Source organism: Pieris napi, chromosome 24 (assembly GCF_905475465.1).
Source record: "Pieris napi chromosome 24, ilPieNapi1.2, whole genome shotgun sequence".
Classification (NCBI taxonomy): Eukaryota; Metazoa; Arthropoda; class Insecta; order Lepidoptera; family Pieridae; genus Pieris; species Pieris napi.
Window position 1 is genome coordinate 1,179,138 of NC_062257.1, and position 21,364 is coordinate 1,200,501.

Below are 21,364 nucleotides of genomic sequence, written 5' to 3' on the forward strand. Positions count from 1 at the left end.
TGTTCTATACAGTTTTAATACACACTATTAAATGAAGTTCCCGGTCTTTCTGTTTTTGTGAATACGATGAACTCAAAAACTACTTGGATTAATTTTTGTACGTTTTTTTACCAATAATCGACTGAGGAAGTTTTAGGTGAATAATTGTTTATGGTTATGTAATATGACTTAATATAACGATTAATATTGAAGAAAAAATCTTGTACACTTACGCAAATCCAACCGCCAGTAGGAATTATTATTAAAAAGCCGCATTTTTTTTTATTCTAAAAATTATAGACCGACCCTCTAATAAATAAAAAAAAGTAAATTTTATTATTGTCTGCCTTGTACATAGAAAATCACAAATAATTAACCGATTTTTTTATTATTAATATAGATTATAATTATTAGCTCTGGTTTAATGAAAAATCTGAAAATGAATTTATGAAATGTGCCAGTCAGGGATAATTCAAAATGGCGCGATACTTAATAATAATAATAATAATTAATAGATAATTTAATCTACGAGTGGAAAGGCGTTGGTCGCGCTATACCGTTTATTCAATTTAAAAACTTGAAGTAAATTCTCTGTTACAGTAAGAAAGACTTCCCTTATACATAATAAACATATAAATTAATTATTTCCTTATGTTTTGAATTAATTAAATAATCTAACTATGAACTTACATACTAAACTACGAGATTAATTAATGATTATTTAAGGAAATACTAAGCTTTTCAGCATCAATTGGTGTATATAATAATAATTACTAAAATAACTAATAGTAACTACATATATATTATATCCTGTAGTTATTTGGTATTGAATCCCTGGAATATAAACATTACGACCTGATGTCGCTATTTGCAACGGTTTAATTGACTGTCCCGACTTATTGTCACTTACCATTTCACCCCTTCTTCATACGATACAAGGCAAATCCAACTATTTCAAATTCCTCGGTCTAATACAAACTATTTACGTAACTCAGTCATGTATCGTTTGCCTTCAGATTATAACACAAATTACTAGCAAATACATATATTTAATATAACTAAATAATGCTTTAAAAATAGTATAAAAACTCTGGTATTCTTTATTAGATGGAATGGCTTTGATATTCCTCTTTTAAGTATATTAAATATTTTGTAATGATCAATGCATCTTAGAATTTGTTATACATTTTTTTTGTATAAGTAGGTTAACTGTGTTTTATGTTTGAATGTGTATGAAATTTTTTGATATTGTATAATAAGTGCTGTAGAAATATAAGCAAATAAATAAACCGTTATTTATTAATATCCGATATCTGTTAATTTATGCATATTTTTTCCCAACAAAAGCTTACAGTGATGGTATTTCCAATATAGTTTACATATAAAGGGTTTTTCAACAAGAACTTTGTTTTCTAAAACAAAATAAAACAAAGAATTTAGAGGAAAATGAATAAAAATTTTATTGTATTACAAAGAGAAAAGTTTGGCAATTATGAATGAAAAATGATATCTGGCAAATGTCCACCACGACCACGCTGACAGATGTTGATTCTTTCATCAAAATTTTTAATCACTTTTTGGCAAAATGGAGGGTCTATTTCGTTAATGACATCACGGATTTTGAGTTTTAAGGCTGCAATCGATTCGATTGGCTCCGTATAGACTCTGTCTTTAACATAGCCCCACAAAAAATAATCCAGTGGTGTTAAATCACACGATCTGGCTGGCCACTTAACAGCTGAATTTCGCGAAATTATGCGCTCGGGAAATTTGGTTTGCAATAAATTGATCGTTTCATTGGCTGTGTGACATGTGGCACCGTCCTGTTGAAACCACATTTCAGTGATATCCATGTCATCAATAATAGGCCAAAATTTAGTGGTTAACATCTCGCGATACCGTGATCCATTGACTGTTACCGCATTTCCAGCCTCATCTTCGAAAAAAAACGGCCCAATCACGCCTCCAGACCACATAGTGCACCACACAGTAACACGTTGAGTATGCAAAGCCTTCTCAATAATTGCTTTAGGATTTTCAGAAGCCCAAATGCGACAATTTTGCTTGTTGACGTACCCTGACAAATGAAAATGGGCTTCGTCTGAAAAAATGATTTTTTCAGAAAAACCAGCAGGTTGTTCCTGAATGAACTGAGCGAATCTGCGGCGATTTGAATGGTCGATCAGCTTTAATTCCTGCACCAGTTGAATCTTGTAAGGCTTCAAAGCCAAATCCTTTCGCAAAATTCGCCATGTTGTGCTTTTGGATAACCCCAATTGTTGAGAACGTCGTGAAATTGACAAATTTTGATCTTCTTCAACACTGTGGCTCACGGCGGCGATGTTTTCTGTTGAACGACCCGGTCGAACACGTGTTGGTGTTGGCACATTTTGTACCGAGCCTGTCGACTCAAATTTCGCGACCAAATTCTTAACAGCGGTCTCAGAAGGACGATTATGCTGGCCGAAAATATCACGAATTTTACGAAATGTAACTTTAACAGAACCACCATTTTTATAGTGGATTTGAATTATTTTAATGCGATTTTCGAGCGAAATTTAATTCATTGTAATAATTGCCAAAGCACCTGCTACGAATACCGCCAAAAACTAAATGTCAAAACTATCACGTTCTCGGTGTTGCCACAATTGAAAAACAAACTTCTTGTTGAAATACCCTTTACATACATTTCAAATAATTATGTAGTTCTGTTCCTGTTTTGCTAAATAAAATTCGCGTGTAAACGCTTGGGTCGAAAAAAGAAAAAACAAACAAGTTTAGTTTTTTTTGTATTTTTCTTTTTATTGCCATCCTGCTTAGGAGTGCCCATATATATGTGTCCCTATGGTATTGGTTAGCCTTGGATACCATGGATTCCATTTCCAAAAGAGTACAAGTCGTTTTTCCACCAACCAACCCAAGGACCCAAGAGGGCCCCTGCCCAAGAGATATTATCTTCTATGGATGAATGTAAAGTCTCCAATACGCATTGGGCTAGTGTGGCTACAGACCATTCCCTCTCACCTAAGAGAGGAGGCCTATAGCCATTAGTGAGACATATACAACTTGTAATAGAGTACGCTGAAAATCTCAAACTTTATTAAAATTAAACTGAGTAGGGACTACTGATAGGGCCCCATCAAAAGCTGACCACGGGCCCCAGATGTTATAGTTACGTCACTGCATACACCGCTCTCTTGCCTCCGTCAATCTGCCATTTTGGAGCCAACAGGCATCGCTAGGAACGATGACAAACGGATGGTATGATTCCTTGGAGGGAAATGGAATGGGGTTGGATAGTGCTTGTGTGGACAGGGCCAGTCCCACCTCATTCTTGTATTTTAAAAACACAAATATACAGTATTAACAATAGTCTTAATTACGTAGTAATAATAATAAAAAGAAAATTAAACAAATTTAAAATGTTTGGTGTTTAAAGCTGCCGTTTCCTCACTATATTGCGATACATATTCGTTAAGGAAATCACCAGCTCTGGGGTCACCGGTGCAACCAGGCACTAACTTAAAACTTTAATTAGCTGTGCACTTGAACCCACCCCAAGTCTCTTCTCCTTTTAGATTGATTGATTTTAATTTTCTTTTTTGTGAGATTAATTTTAATTCACTTTTTTGTGTGATTGATTTATTTTAATTTACTTTCTTGTGTGATTGATTTATTTTAATTTTCTTTTTTGTGTGATTGATTTATTTTAATATTCTTTTTTGTATGGTAATTCCATACATATGTCACCCTATAAACCACGCGGTTTAACCCGCTGAGGCATCAAAACATGGAACTCGTTTCCACAAGGAAAAACCTAAACTTATTTATATAATTGCAAGCTAATATACATGACAGTCGCATCTAAGATGGGAGCGCTAACACAGTATTTGTTCCTGGCGTGTTTAATTAACATTTCCTATGCTCTGTATTTATCGTCACACGATACAAAATATGCGGTAAGTTTAGTTTGTATATTAATATTAATAGAATTGTTTTTTCATACTTAAATCTATATTAATTTAGCATTGTAATCGTAAATATTGCAGTCGTTTCTCTTCGCCGTGTTTTTGTAGACAATTAGATGTTTGACACATAGATTTTTGGATTTAAGACGCTTTTCTCACGGTCTTTGACATAGAAAGATAGTTCCTTTGGTCATTCGGACAGATGAGCTAAGACAATTATTGTCAAAAAAAAAATCTCTTTATTTATTAGCCTCATAATATATATATATAAATACGTATTATAATATGTATATGTCACCGTAAAATTGTAAACACCGTTAGATTGTAATCTATCTCGCGAGATTATAAACTGTCGAAAGATTGTGAACCTCAACGAACTGCTTACAATTTAACGTATTATTATTCGGTAGTTATATGAAATTGTTGGAAAGTAAAATTAATCTGTAATTAACCAAAGAAGTTTGAATGCTAACTAAGTTAGTGTAGTACAATCTACCGAATAATAATACGTTAAATTGTAAGCAGTAAGCTGAGGTTCACAATCTTTCGACAGTTTATAATCTCGCGAGATAGATTACAATCTAACGGTGTTCACAATTTTACGTTAACATATATAAAATATATATATTATAATACGTATTTTAGAACATATATAGTAAAATAATGACAATTACGGTGAATGTCAATTTAACAAAAAAGAATTACACTTCCAACTACGAATTTTTGTTTTTACTAGTAAAAAATAGCTAATAAAAAATACTAAATTCTTTTAATTGTGTTCGGTACTAGGCGCTTAACAACGCTTTTTTATTTATTTATTAAAGCCACATCATACATAATGCTATATATCTACAGTATGTGTTGCTTGTATCCTTTCTAAAATATATGACAATTATGGTACACATAAATGTTACAAAAAATTAAAATATTACACTTACAATTTTAGAATGTACTTTTACTAGAAAAACAGCGGATTGGTATCAGATAGGCGCTTAAAAATGCTTTTATTGAAATTGATCCGCTCACCGAATACATCAAGGTATTAATAAGTTTATTCTGTATACATGTTCAGGCATAAATAAGATATATTTATTTCCAAAATATTTAAACGTCATGCGTTTTTTATATATTTTTTTATATGGCTCTAGCACGGTTTGTTGCCAGCGTCAAGTATAAGATTTTTATAATTCGTGCTTGTCTTTAGAACTTCGACCGAGTCCTCCATGTACGGTTTAAGCACCGCACAACCCTCCCAAAGGCCGAGAACAAATTTAAATTAAAATAAAACTTGCCCTTGAACCGGGAATCGAACCCGGTACCCCTCACCTAGCTGCCACTTAATAAGACCGCTAGGCTATGAGGCCCTTTTTAATTTGTTTTTTAATGTAAATTGTCTACTGACATAACTTGGTCTACAGACGCCAGATATATCTTACGAATAGATTTCATTTTTTATAATCGGTTTTGATCATTGAATGATGTCAGCCACTTAATTAAGCTACTCGGATTTTAAGCAATAAATGTTAAGAATGGGTAACCCCCTATGATTTTAATTATACTAAAACAAGTTTTTGATTTATGATGCGGACTAACGAGCTGCAATTAGCTTTGTATAATCAAATTGTTTTTTTAATTACTAAAATAGTAAATAAAATTTCTGATTTTGATATTAAGAACTAACCTTCTCATTACAATAGTAAATAAAATTATTGATATTGAAATTAAGAACTATCCTTTTTATTAAAATAATAAAAAAATATTGCTGCAAATATTTTGAATTTGAGAATAAATTTGTCTTTATAACAAAATGAACAATCATTTTCGCTCGTCGTTAAACTAATGTTCATCACCGCTATGACGGCCTTCATGCAAATGACAGCACCGCTATTTGACGCTACGGTGACACTCAACGTTCTCTAGGAAACCAATTCCGATGTTATTTATAGACAACGTATGGGTGACGTCACCCAATACTACATTACGGCCGTTAGATAACGGCACCGCTTTTCTAGGAAACCTAAGCTTTAGCCTAAAGTGCCTGACACACGTCATAATATTCCATTCCATAGTAAATGATAAATGATAAATGATTTATTTCTGTAAGTAGATTTTTACAAACACTTTTACACGTCAAACATATTTTTTTTTAAACTAGATGAGATCGACGTTTCCTATCTGACTACTCTGAGAAGAAACGCCGAAACAAACTCAGAGGTCACAGTCTCTTTTAAAGTCCAGACATAACAAGATTATGTGAAGACCATGTAGATTGTAGTCTGAAATGGTCTTTTGAGGAAAGAACCACACAGATTGAGTGGACCTGTCAAGTCCAAAGTCCTAGTGGTATTACATTCTAGACATTCGTCAAAATTACCGTCGTGTGCGGTTACTGTGTCGTCCGTAATTATGTTTAAACAGTGAAACGGCTTTGATGTACCAATGGGCATAATTTTCAGGGTTACTTGATCAAGTACGGTTACTTGAGAAGATCCAGCCTCAGACGTCAGGGCGGCAATACAAATGTGAACGACGACGACTTCAGCAACGCTCTGAGTAACTTCCAGAACTACGTTCAAATTCCTGCATCAGGTAGGATTTCTAATATAATATCGTTTAAACTTTAACTATTTAGTAAATGTAATTTGTCAAACGTTGTGTTGCCATTGAAATTATTGTAATGTTTATTTTTAAAGCCATAGATAAAAATCTTCATTTTCGTGACGCTAATATTATTATTATTGCTAACCTGTAAAAACTTTAACCACATGCGCTTAAAGAAGTTTCACTTCAAAAACAATACTAAAAAAATACGACGTGGACAGTGATTAGGGGCCATCCATAAAGTACGTCACACGAATTTTAGGACTTTTGAACCCCTCCCCCCGTCCTTGTCACAGGTTGTCACATTTTTATAACCCCCCCCCTCCTGATGTGACGTCACACATTTTTAAAAATTTATCTTGAAATCCTTACCATTCAAAATTCTCGTGAATTTGAGTGTCTCACTTGCATTCAACGCCGCTCTAGAAGTTAAATGACGTTGCATGAGAGATTATCGCATAGCGAGAATGCTAAATTATTAATAAATATAGATCAAGTTCGTAAATTTTTAATTCACATCCAAACTTTGCGTTTTAGTATTTTAAATTTTAACATGTGACGTCACAAAAGTATTGACCCCCCCACGTTGACACCCCCCCATCACACGATGTCACACTTCGGTGATACCCTCCCTTTATGGATGGCCCCTTACCAAAAGCTGAACGAACGAGCGAAATCCTGCTTACCTAGTGACTCCAACGGCCTGGCCAAAACACAACAGATAGGGTTTTTAAAAGCGGTAGAAGATTAGTGAAAAAAGGGCCTAATTAAATACACAGAGGAATACGACTCTGGCAGGAAATGCTATTAAAAATAAACATTCGCAGCCTCTTAGCTAAATCATACTTGGGAATATACAGGAAAATGGAACAATGATTCAATTGTGGCCAACTGGAGTAAATGAAACGTAGGTTTAAGTATGAATCAGTCATGCATTCTGCGATAACACAGTTTAAATTAAATAAAAAAAAAGGGTGCGTGTACTTATGTACGCGCGTAAGAAGTTATACTTCTTTGGCTTTCTTTATTTTTTTAAAATATTAAATAATTAAAAACAAATATTAACGTTAATAATTTAATAATATTTAGTATATTATTCAATTATTAATTAATATTAATAATAATAATTATTATTATTTATTATTTTATTATATTATTCATTCAATTTAATAACTACGTATGTTTCATAACCTTTTAACTAAGTAACAATAGGTCTTTGTTAAAAAGCATTACTAAATTTCTTTGAAAAAATAATTTAAACTCCTTTATTTGTTTAAAAGGTAAATGTCATTATGTTCATTCAAAATTCTTGGCATAGCTGCTAACTTCACGCATATTCTATTTCTTTTTACTTGTAGATTGTCTTATTCCCATCTCGCTCGCGCACGCTATAATCACACTGACAACTTTGTGTCTCAGGTAAAACGCGCATCGTAAAATTTCACTCTCATAAATTTTCCATAACGCGCCTAAAGAAGTATAACTTCAAAAAATATAAAATGACTTAACTGACTTATAAAATAATGTTTTCACCTTTGTGATATCTAAATCAAGTAAATAGTAATACAATAAAGTAATTTTATGAATAAAAAAAACAGGAAAATTAAAAACGGCTTAAATATAACTTTCTTCCTTTGATTTTGTTCCCTTTGGAGAGACTCTTGGGCCGTGGGATTCAAGTGCACAGTTAATTAGAGATTTAAGTTGGTAGATAGTACCGGTGACCCCAGAGTTGGTGCTTTCCTTAACGAATAAGTATATACAGCGAGGAAATACTGCCAGCGTTAAAGGTACACTGCCACAGAAACCAAACTTTTCTAATTTGTTTTAATTTTCTTTTTTTTAATTTTTTTTTTGTTGTTTTATGGCTCTGGCACGATTTGTGCATTAGCCAGCGTCAAGTATAGGATTTTTTTATAATTCGTGCTTGTCTTTAGAAATTCGACCGTGTCCTCCATGTACGGTTTAAGCACTCGCCCGGTACCGCACAACCCTCCCAAAGGCCGAAAACAAATTTAAATTAAATTAAAACTTGCCCTCGAACCGGGAATCGAACCCGGTACCTCTCACCTAGCTCCCACTTAATAAGACCGCTAGGCTATGAGGCCCCTATTTTTACCATTACTATGTAGGTTAACATAATTTACATATTTTGATATTTATTATTAGCTACTAAATCTTTCTCCGTGTGTGCTTGTCTTTAAAACTAGGCCTCCTCCAGATTTTTCCACTGTAGTCTATCCTGGGCTGTTCTCCATGGCGGGCCTGCTACTTTTTAAGATCGTCTTCCCATAGGAACAATGTTCTTCCTCGGTTTATTTTGATACCATTCTCCAATAGCAGTTCATTTAGGTACCTGTATTGTCTCTTATCGTATCGTCTGCCATCACCATTTTAATTGTTTCACACTGTATTCTATATTTTCTAGTTTCGTCCTATTTATTGTTAATGTCTCTGAAACAAAAAGTCACTTCGAGATCAAAGGTCAAAGGTATTTTAACTAAACTTTTATTTAATTAAACTAAACTAACTAAAGGAGCAGCCAAGTTCGTGCGTGGAGTACTGCAGTTATCTCTAGGCCAGCCTTGCGATTCTGTAACTCACTTTTCGAACTCATACAGCGGTTTTCACAGCGGCGGCACATGACATCTTAGGGCAAGGCTACACGGGCGGTTCTCCCGCCGCGGGAAACCGCTCGACAAAGCTGCCGCAGACCATCAATCTACACGGGACGCGGTTTATCGCTGCCTTTTGTTCATTTCAACATGGATCCGCCAATGATAACTGCGCTTGCACCTCTCATATTAATAGAATTATTAAATAAATTAATTAATTATTTAATAATTAATTAAATGGATTGGCGTAATCCTTCGACTACACATCATACAAAGCAGGTCGATCTTGTATTTACAATAAAACGCTCCGTATCGAACATTTTGACGCGACAGCTAGCCACGCAAGCGCACGAACGACGAGCGAGCGCCAAGGTCCCGCGCAGAATGACGGCGGGATAGCGGGAAACCGTCCGTGTAGTTTTAAGCGTCGGTTATCAGCGGCGGTTTGACGCTGCATGCGGCGGTCATATTTCTCCCGCCTGTGAGCCGCGACGGGAAACCGCGCAGTGTAGTATGCAGCATACAACTTCATATTAAATTGTGTCCAGTTCGGTTCAGAAGCGGTTTTCCGCGGCAGGAGAACCGCCCGTGTAGCCTTGGCCTTAATAAAATAAATTAAAAACAAAGATTTGTCCTCTATCAGCATAGTGCATGGTGGGCACGCACTTACATTCTCGTGTGAACAACACGCAAATACATAGTCGAAATAACTAACATCACATACACGAATTACAAGTACGACCAGTCACCACAAGTAGCCCCCTCGCCATATTTTAGACGCATGTATGGGATACGTGGTTAATAATAAAGTGGTTTTAATATTTTCTATTAACTTTTTATAATTCCGTTCACAGGTCAACTGGATGATGCTACCAAAAACATGATGACCCGCGACAGATGTCAAGCGAAAGATACGTCCGTTGGTAGGAGAAGAAGGAGATATACAACTATTGGTAAAGTAATATTTACTTAAACGCCATCTTTGGCATAGGCCTCCTCCTATAATATATATGAAATTCCCGCCATTTCTGTCTGCACTATGCCAGTCTATGCCCTATACCAGCTGTTTCCTTAATCAGCCCTGCGATTCTATAACTCACTTTTCTAACTCACACAGCGGTTTTAGCAGCGGCGGTCGCTCTCAAATCAGTAGTGAAGCAGTCATTTTATGATTTGGCATTCTGAAAAGGTGGGAGCTTGTAGTTTATTGTTTATAGTGATTTGAGAGCGACCGCCGCTGCTAAAACCGCTGTGTGAGTTCGAAAAGTGAGTTACAGAATCGCAGGGCTGGTCTTTAAGATGTTGTCATTCGAGAATCGTAGAAAATTGATTGATCGTTTTCATTTAAGACCCAACCTTTTAAATAATCTTCGTGTACCCACTAGATACTCCATTCCATCATCTCATTTGTCCCTTTCAGAAGAACTTGTTTTGCCCAAAACTCACCGATATCCAGATTGAACATTCTGATAAACGAGCTAGGTCTGGCTGGATATCCATAGTTCCCCTCACAATTTGAAATCAGTGTTCTTTAGTTTTTATTATTTATGAATGGATGAATTTTATTTTGTTGTATTTGTTGTTTGCCTAATTACTATAAGCCTAAATATTTTTCAAGAACATTTCCGTACACTGACACATTGGTACAACTACCTACCAATGTGTTTTTTTTTAAAGACAATTCACACCAATTGACCGAGTCCCATGGTAAGCTGGTGAAGCTTGTGTTATGGGTACTAGGCAACGGATATAAATACATAGATAGATAGACATATAAATACATATTTAAACACCCAAGACCTAAGCACAACACCAAATGCTCATCACATCGATGTTTGTCTCAGCCGGGGATCGAACCCGGGACTCATGGATTCGCAGTCAGGGGTACTAACCACTAGACCAATGAGCCGTCAAATGTGTCACTGTGCGGAGCGTTGGCAAGCTTTTATAATAAAAGGGCATAACTAGGAATTCATGAATATAAATAAAGTATAAGACGTAAATTGTCCGAAGTAAAAGGCACGAAACTTAGTTTAATCTAATATATTATAAAATTCTCGTGTCACAGTTTTAGTTGCCATACTCCTCCGAAACGGCTCGACCGATTTTGATGAAATTTTTTGTGCTTATCCGATATCTATGAGAATCGGCCAACATCTATTTTTCATCCTCCTAAATGTTAGGGGTAGTCCACCCCTAAATTTAATTTTTTATTTTTTAGACAAAATTTTTAATTTCTATTTTTTTATGATACAGCATTAAAAAATACATACAACCCCTAACTGTCACCCCTCTACGATCAACCCCTATTTTTTTATTATAAATGATATACATGGCAAAACGACGTGTGCCCGGTCAGCTAGTAATAACTAAAAAAGGGTACTCCTATTCTACCAAAGGAAGTTAGAACTAATTTTTTAACCTGTACAAGGGGGGCATTTATTAAAGGTTCTCAAGGAACAGTAACTTAAGCGTACTTGGCACGTCTCTGTCTTCCACTATTAAACAATTATATCCCCATGTGACCAATACTCACCAGCAGGCGATTCATTTATGTAACTTTAAAACCCAAGAAAAAATAGAAGAAGAAATGATACAGAAAGAGTGGTTGTGGTTGCCGTGTGGTTGCATCACCACTCGCCGGTATACTTCTATTTACCCCCCTTGATGGGGGGCTGCAGTGTGAGAGGAGACAAGGGCCTCGTAGCCAGTATTTGATTGACCAGGGGGCAGTGATAGATGAAGAGATGTCTGCTCATTGTGTAGGCAAGAGCACGTTGGAGATTTCAGTTGCTTTATACAACTCTTCCCATCATCTTCACTTACTTCTACAGGCTCTCCACTCACCCTGATCAATCGTCTAGCGATACTCTTGATGTACTGCTTAATGAACTGATTGTTATTTTACAGGTAACTGGCCAAAGAAGCATCTCACGTATAAAATAACGCAGTATTCCTCGAAAATTAGCCAGAAGGAGGTGGATTCTATAATATTCCTCGCATTTTCCGTTTGGTCCGATCCATCTGGTATTACAGTCACGAAGCGAAACGGTGGACGCACCGATATGGAAGTCAGGTAATGTCATGATTTGTGATGGAATATCTTATCATCAGGCTATGAAGGGATATATTTGGGGGGAACGTACCGATTAAAATAGAAACTCTTAAAAGTAGAACAGTAAGAACATATCACTAGCAACTTCAGTCGAGAAATCGGGGAATGGTGACCCGTGAGCTAAAACCAAGCCAAGATGGGAATGAGAACGTTATGGGGCACTCTGTGTACTGCTGTAAACCTACACCTGTATGTTGTAAACCTACCTAAGACATCAAGACGCCATCTTTTCAGGAGCAGGTCCGAGGCTTTCCACCCAAGTCACTTGACATTCCAGAGGAATTGTCTTTCTTCATGCATTGCCTTAACTATAGTCGAATTTTTAATTAGACGAAGTCAACTGACGTTTACGGTGTTGTCAGTTTTTGATGAAATAAAAATAGTGTTGTGACAAAGTAAAAACCCGTGAATTAATGATCGGTGATGGCACTAGTCGCCGCGCTTTGTAATAAGACGTCAAAAAACTGATTGTAGTTACATAGTACTAGTACCAAACTTATATCAGAGCACTTTAATACAATTTTGAAATAGAAATAATATTCTTTTATTGTTTGAAATGATTGACTATTCACACTCATTGTTCATTCATCTGATTGAACAAGAACTGAACGCATCACTATAACTTTAAATATGGCAACATTATTTTACAAAGTGACATTAGCTACTGTCAGTTGGCTTCGTCTAATTAAAAATACGACTATAGCTGAAGTCTCGTCTGCAGAGGAGAAGGCTTAATTGGCTGACCAGAGTGGAGTTAAAGAGTTTATTCAGAAACAGCGCGATGGATGAGAGTCGGACGCTGAAGCCGGAACTGTTTATTACTGCACTGCTGTAAGGAACTGCACTTTATAGAACTTTTTATGTTACAGGTTCGATTCCATCGCACCAAGAGCTGACGCCCATATCTATGGAAACACAGTAAGATTTTTATTCTTATAACAAGTTAAAGACATTTTGAGATGTAAAGAAGATCTTATCGTCACTGTAGAATGATAACCTCGTATGTCAAAAAAGCATTTAATTTTTATTCTTAGACTCTTTGTCATTTAAGGGGGCGTCCACAAATTACGTGAGGTGTTTAAGGGGGGGAGGGGGTCGAGTCAAATCTCATTTAATTTTACGTTGGAGAGAGGGGGGGTCTCGGCAAATATCACGCAATTTTTTTCTGATTGAAAAAAAGATTAGGAAAATGGTTGACCCTAAAGGCCATATCTGCAACTTCCCGCTTTTTCTTTTTAAAATAACAATCCAATGCGTTTAAGTACGTAAGAAACCCACATTTTGCAAAATCTCACGTGAGATTGGGTGATGGGGGAGGGGGTTGAATAAAAGGAGGGAGCTTATAGTTTATTGTTTATCAAAATGCCAAATCATAAAATGACTGCTTCACGACTGATTTGAGAGCGACCGCCGATGCGGAAACCGCTGTGTGAGTTCGAAAAGTGAGTTACAGAATCGCATGGCTGTAAAGTTTGGTTCTCTGGACATACGAGGTTATCATTCAAAAGCGACGATATATAAATATACCGAAATCTCAGATAAAATACAAAATTTTCATATTAATTACATTTAACATTTATTACAAACGAAACACGCACACACAGCAACACATAAAATAATAATCATCAAAAAGGAAAAGGAATAAGGTACATTTTAAGTGTGTGTGTGTGTTGTGGTTGTAACTGACCCTGGTACAGCATTATGCTGAGGAGCAGACGTGTTCCACTACTAAACTTAACTTCCCTTTATATATGTTAACGTAAAATTGTAAACACCGTTAGATTGTAATCTATCTCGCGAGATTATAAACTGTCGAAAGATTGTGAACCTCAGCGTACTGCTTACAATTTAACGTATTATTATTCGGTAGATTGTACTACACTAACTTAGTTATCATTCAAACTTCTTTGGTCAATTACAGATTAGTTTTACTTCCCAACAATTTCATATAACTACCGAATAATAATACGTTAATTTGTAAGCAGTTCTTTGAGGTTCACAATCTTTCGACAGTTTACAATCTCGCGAGATAGATTACAATCTAACGGTTTTTACAATTTTACGGTGACATATACAAGTAGGCCAGTCTTCCATGTTCCTAGCGTCTTCTGAAGGTCGTTTTCTTCTCGACCTTTGTACGAGCAAGTGAATCTATACTATATAGGGTTTTTATTTCCTATTATTACTTTATATATATAATATTCCTAACCTACATATTATAATAATAGTCAAATGATATACTTATTTATAATTAAAAATTAATAAATTTAAATATAAACAAATTTAAAAAGTTTTCCTGACCTTGTACCTTTGACGCTGACAGCATTCCCTTTTGATTCGTTGAGCGAGGAGGCGCCAACTTAAATCTTTAATTAGCTGTGCACTTGAACCCCACGGCCCAAGAGTCTCTACTCCAAAGGGGACAAAATCAAAGTTGTAGGAAAGTTTACTCTTTTAGTTTATAAGCGACACGCTAGTATAATATACTACCGTGTAGTTTTTATCGTCTAATCGGTGAAGTGAGAGAAACATGTCAGAACCGTAGCAAGAGGTCCGTGGTCTCTGTACCCCTTCGGGAAATAGGCGTTGATTGCATTTGAAATAAGATATTTTTAGACGCTTTATATTAGCTTCACCTGTATGTATGTATGTAACCGACTCCTTCGGACTCGATTTTGACCCACTTTTAACGGACAGATTTAATTCAAACTTTGCGCACCTGTCAAAGTCGATGACAATGTAATAATCCGAAAAAAAAAATTAACTAAAAAATAAAAAATTAATAATAGTTAAAAAAACTAAAAAACACGCTTTTAAAGCACATCAAACTAAAAAGTGAAAAATAATTCCTAATTTAGGCTGAAAATGGTAATGAACAAAAAATACTGGTATTATTGTGAAAAAGCGTGGGGCGCTCTGTGCCATATTTTTCGTCTATAGAGCAATTTTTTATTTTTCGGATTATTGCATTGTCATCGACCATTTTCAGCCTAAATTAGGAATTATTTTTCACTTTTTAGTTTGATGTGCTTTAAAAGCGTGTGTTCTAGTTTTTTAAACTATTATTTATTTCTAATTTACTTTTGTTGACTTACAGAACAGCCGACACAAAACAACTGTCATCACATTGAACGACGCCATCGACTGGTCTCAAGACTTCAGCACTGGTTTACCCAATTTATTCCAAGTAAGTTTGAACTTTATTCAAAAGTTAATAGAAATCACTATAGAATAACAAAATTGTTTCAATAGAGAAAACGAAAAAAAAAACACTCTAAATTTAAGAATTTAGTAAAAAAAACAACTTTCAAGTTAATAACCTAGGAACTAACACAGCGATTACTTCATAAGAACTAAAATATGTTTATAACATTAATTATTTTTTATAATATAAAAATATGAGTAAATTGGACGAATATATTATCTTTCGTACGTATAAATACCGGCAAACTTCTTGAGCACTAAACAAGGGAGTGGGGGAAAGTTTGTTGTTTGTTTGCTGTTTTCGTGACACAAACGTCAACTGATTTACCAATCACGTGATCGACACGTCACGCTGCCGCCGCACCCCCTCCCAGTGATACCTAAAAATCGCTTCTGGGCGGGCAAGGACATTTGTTTAAGATGTTTTCCGGTATCTATAACGTCTTAACACAACAGACGTATCATTCCAAAAAGTTAAACTGGAAATGAACTACATTGTCCGCGTTTGCGATGATGGGTCAAAAAATACCCTTGCTTGCTTGCCCAATGAAAGAGATGACGCCCATCAGAAACCTGGGACGATGAAACAAAGATAGCAGAGAAAGATTGGAAATAAAAGATTGGAAGATGAGAGACATAATTGAAATATATGGAGCATTCACTCCGTCGGAGGTCGTGAATTACTTTACGATATGGACCTAATGTAATCCTGGTTATGTTGTACTCGAATAAAAAAAAATAGTGGCACTACAACCTCTTTAGGTCTTCAGAATTCTAAATCTGTTTCATGATCATTTATAAATGTAATAGGCAAGTAGATGATCAGCCTCCTCTGCCTGACACACGCCGTCTACTTTTTGGGTCTAAGACATGTCGGTTTCCTCACGATGTTTTCCTTCACCGTTCGAGCGAATGTTAAATGCGCACAAAAAAGAAAGTCCATTGGTACACAGCCGGAGATCGAACCTACGACCTCAGGTATGAGAGTCGCACTCTGAAGCCAACACTGCTGTTGTACTCGAATACATGCTTTTTTATTATTTTTTATTATGTATATTACGTATGCAGACATGTAAAAACCATATGTAAAACGTGTTATGTAAAAAACTTGATTTAATTAATTACAATTAAACGTCTGATGCATTGACGTCATATGAACCGTCACGGTCATCATTATATTTTGCAAATGTTTTAATTATAGTAACAAATATCTTGACAGCAATGTTGGCCTAGTGACTTCAGAGTGTGACTCTCATCCCTGAGGTCATAGGTTCGCTCCCCGGCTGTGCACCAATAGACTTTCTTTCTAGGTGCGCATTTGACACTCGCTGGAACGGTGAAGGAAAACATCGTAATGAAACCTTGCCAGGCTTGCCTTAGACCCAAAAAGTTGACCTGACAAAAAGGCTGATCAACTACTTGCTTATAAGATAAATAAAGACAAATGATCATGAAAACATTCAGAAATCTGAGGCCTAGAGCTAAAAAGGTTGTAGCGCCACTGGTTTATTTTTAACAAACTTATAACCTCAAAAACTTAGTCACGCTTTTTCTCGATTTTGCAATGATAGAATTTTTATTACATATGTATTAAAAAAACAAAGTGTTATTATTAATTTACGTGTATAAAATATATTCCTTTTTTATTTGCGTGTAATTGTTACCATTGGATTAGAAAACAGCTCAATGTCGTACAGGCTTACTACGTACTCAAAAGCGTTATACAAATTTGTCTAAGACCGTTCGTTGCCATGGTTACCATTGAAATATCGTCTAGTAAAAGTTTATTAATAAAGTATGCTAAATAAATAAGTGGCACTACTTTTAAGGTCTGAACCTCAGATTTGTATATCTGTTTCATGATCATTTGTCAATAGGCAAGTAGGTGATCAGCCTCCTGTGGCTGTCACACGCCATCAACTTTTTGGGTCTAATTCCGGTTTCCTTACGACGTATTCCTTTCGACTGAGTGTTAAATGCGCACATAGAAAGTCGATTGGTGCACAACCGGTGATCGAACCTGAGAAGTTAGGGATGGGAGTCACGCTGAAGCCACTAGGTCATCCCTGATCTTATAATTAAAACATGTTACTAATTGTTTTTTCCCGCTATTTGAATTATAATTTTACATTATAGGAACTTATAAAATGACTTTAAAACAGTTTTATTTCTGAATCAACGGCTCATTGGTCTAGTGGTTAGTACCCCTGACTGCGAATCCATGGGTCCCGGGTTCGATCCCCGGCTAAGACAAACATCGATGTGATGAGCATTTGGTAGTGTGCTGGGGTATTCGGTGTTTAAATATGTATTTATGTGTCTATCTATCTATAATATGGTCAATGGTCTACTAGGTCAATTGGTGTGAATTTTCCATTAAAAAAAAATCTAAATGTATATTTGATCGATTTAGTACAAACACATTCGCAAAAAGTTCTAGTAAACGTGTTAATTTCTCTAAATAACTATCTATCCTATTTTCTACGACTGATATTTCATGTAATAAACGTGAACTTTCAGACAGCATCACACGAAGTCGGTCACGCTCTAGGATTGGGGCACACAGAGGTAGTTGGTGCCATGATGTACCCAGTATACGACCTGGGTATCAAAATATTCGGCTTGCATGACGATGACAAGCGTGGAGTAGAGGTACGTTTCTATTTAGTGCTTAAACAAAATAATAAATCACGTGGCAATTTAATTTACTAATTAAATTATTTAATAAATTTGTCATTTATTAAATAAATTATTTTGCATAAAATATGAAATATTAGTATTTCATTAATTCTCTTTACGAAATTGTATCAGACTTAACATCGATCCCTTGTCCAAGTCAAATTACGACATAATTACTGCTTACAAGCTCAACGTCGCTGTAGAATGATAACCAGTCCAGAGAACCAAACATTACAGCCCTGCGATTCTGTAACTCACTTTTCGAACTCACACAGCGGTTTTTGTAGCGGCGGTCGTGCAAAAACCGCTGTGTGAGTTCGAAAAGTGAGTTACAGAATCGCAGGGCAGGAAGCGAAAAAAATGTTTAATTTCGTCAATGTTCGTTAAAATATTATTGCCTTTTTGTCCATGGTAGATGGTAAAAAGGACTTATTTATTAATAACATAAATAAGTCCTTACTTCATGATTATACCAGTTAAATGACAAAGACTCTAAGAATAAGAAATAAATGGTTTATTGACATACGAGGTTATCATTACAAACGTTGTGTAAAACAAAAACCTGGATTAAAAAGAGTGGCGGAGAGTTTATTGCCAGTTCTTCTCTTCCGTTCTACGCCCTTGATTTGAGAACTGGCAGTAAAAGTAAAATTAGAAGCATTTAATGTATATTTCTTTTTTGTTGACGTTCATTGGTGTACCTACATTGTGTTACCTATATGAATAAATGATTTTTGTTTGTTTATTCTACAGTGACGTCAAGCATTCCTTTACCTAAAGATGTAATCCTAACAAAATCACATAAAACTAATATGTAAGTTTATTTTTCTCAGGATATCTATAGCAACGTCAAAACCGTGTCCTATCCCGGAAGATTTATCTACAAGAAGAACAGAAACAATCTGGAGTCATCATTCAACAATTTCAAAGATACTATAACAAACTCATTTGGACCGATGCCCGACTTCGAAAACGTCAACTTACCAACGGACTTCTTCGAGAATGGCTTCTAAAGACCTAAATAGTTTTTATAGAAAAAAAAATTTGTTTGATGTTATTGTAACATTTGATTGTATTTATAAAGAAATATATTTATGAATATATGAGGCTTTATTATTAAATGTCTTGTTTACCGCCAGTATGACATATCGTTTGCCTCGGGGAACATAGTCGTAAAGCACTATTATAGAAAATTATTGTATTTTCGGTAAGTTTGAAAACTTTTACATCCCTAAAGTAATATAAGGAGCAGAACACAACCTTTTTTGAAAAAAAAAAATTCAGTTGTTGGAATTAAAACCCCACACAATACCATTAATTTTCACCACTTTCCGTGTCAGCTAGTAAGTATGAATATTCTATTTTAATTTTACTGGATATATTGTCTAACATAAAAATAATTTCTACCAGTTCCTGAGCGAAATAACACTAAACAAATTAAGGCTCTTCATTAGTGTAAAATGTACACTTTTATCAAAATTAAAACGAAATAAAATCGTTTTTGTCACACAAATAAAAAGTCAGTATTTAATATAAATTTATTATAAATTACACATTACTTGTTCCCAGTACAATTTTACTATTGACTAACGATATTTATTATAAAAGATAAAAATGGATAATACTGCTAACACGTTTCATGTCACTTCTACTTTAAATACATAAAATTATTTTAACATTATAGGTCAATTGTCAATTCCAAAAAGTTTTCACAACTATTGTATTGTACTAGGCGCGGAATTTATGTAGTCTGTGGCAAATAACTGTTTTACTTATCTGTGGCGTCGAACGTTTCGCGCGCTTTTATTAATTATTAAACACTACTTTAGATACAAACTGTATATAACTAGGTGAATAGGTTATACTTGACGCTGGCTACTGCACAAACCGTGCCAGAGCCATAAAGGAAAAAAAAAAACTAGGTGAACAGTCTAGTATGACATTTTAACTTTAATAATCCTAATAATGAACCAGTTGCATTGTCATTTCAATATTTATAAATTTAGAAACAAGTGTGTTAAAGATCGAAGGAACGATATGATAGGGAAGAAAAGAATAGATGAAAATAAAGTATACATCATTAAGAAGAACAACTAAGGTATCAGGTGTTTCAACAAAAATAAACTTAGGAAATGGACGGGGTACATGGAAAGAGGAACAGAAAAGTAGACCAAGAAAGTACTACACTGGGGCCTCATAGCCTAGCGGTCTTATTAAGTGGCAGCTGGGTGAGGGGTACCGGGTTCGATTCCCGGTTCGAGGGCAAGTTTTAATTTAATTTAAATTTGTTCTCGGCCTTTGTTAGGGTTGTGCGGTACCGGGCGAGTGCTTAAACCGTACATGGAGGGCACGGTCGAATTTCTAAAAAGACAAGCACGAATTATAAAAAATCCTATACTTGACGCTGGCTAATGCACTAATCGTGCCAGAGCCATTAAAAAAAAAGTACTACACTGCTGCCCACGGTACAATAAACGAAAAAGAGGAAGACAATTCAGAAGGTGGACAGGTGTGGCGGGATATGGAGGGGGCCTTTGCCAAAATGGGGCACACAGACATATACATAAAAAAGACATATACAGAAATTATAAATGTGTATAAGTGTAAAAGTATCTGAAATAAAAGGCTATTTTGACGTGACAACGCCTTATAAATCGATGAACGCCGGCTTCACGCCCGGAAAAGCATGACTCATTGTCCCGTTACGCTCAAGTACTTGAAGACTTAAGTACATACTTGACACATTACATTTACAACATACATGTTTTTTTATGACGTTGTCACGTTAAACTACAGTCCGTAAACCGACTACACAAACATTTTTTTATTTTGAAATTAAAAACGTGCTTACACAGACTATCATCGACGTGTCAAATATCGTCAGCCATCTGTCAATATTCACTGAACGCAAAACGCTGGGCCAGCTTAAGTTTAATAAAAATAAATCTATTATATATATAGTTTAGCAACATTTTACTTAACTTAAGTTAATACTAAACTAAATATTCGACTAGATTTTTGTATGCTTACATTTTATTTTTTGGCAATTTATTACACACATTTTATTTATGAAATAAATTATTTAGAAATTAAAAACGTGCTTATTGAAAACGTGTGGCACTCGGGGACTGCCGCAGTAAAGCTATTGCATAGCATTTTTATCAACTTTTTTTCTTTGATATTAACTCTACCACTCTACCTGA

The 21,364-nt window shown here is 35.2% G+C and overlaps 1 protein-coding gene across 1 annotated transcript; it reads left to right on the forward strand.

Annotated features, from left to right (window-relative positions):
• Positions 1-3,805: 3,805 nt before the first annotated feature.
• On the forward strand, positions 3,806-19,223 carry LOC125061737 (matrix metalloproteinase-19-like). The gene is made up of 8 exons (XM_047667314.1): positions 3,806-3,938; positions 6,404-6,536; positions 10,018-10,116; positions 12,074-12,239; positions 13,148-13,196; positions 15,376-15,465; positions 18,003-18,134; positions 18,995-19,223. The coding sequence occupies exons 1-8, from the start codon at positions 3,831-3,833 to the stop codon at positions 19,172-19,174; spliced, it is 957 nt and encodes a 318-aa protein (XP_047523270.1). The 5' UTR covers positions 3,806-3,830; the 3' UTR covers positions 19,175-19,223.
• The last annotated feature ends 2,141 nt before the right edge of the window (positions 19,224-21,364 follow it).

Coding starts and splice junctions, on each gene's coding strand:
- LOC125061737 (XM_047667314.1), top strand. CDS start 3,831: ATGACAGTCGCATCTAAGATGGGAGCGCTAACACAGTATTTGTTCCTG. Junction 10,117..12,073: donor AAGGAGATATACAACTATTG/GTAAAGTAATAT, acceptor GTTATTTTACAG/GTAACTGGCCAAAGAAGCAT. Junction 12,240..13,147: donor CGCACCGATATGGAAGTCAG/GTAATGTCATGA, acceptor TTTATGTTACAG/GTTCGATTCCATCGCACCAA.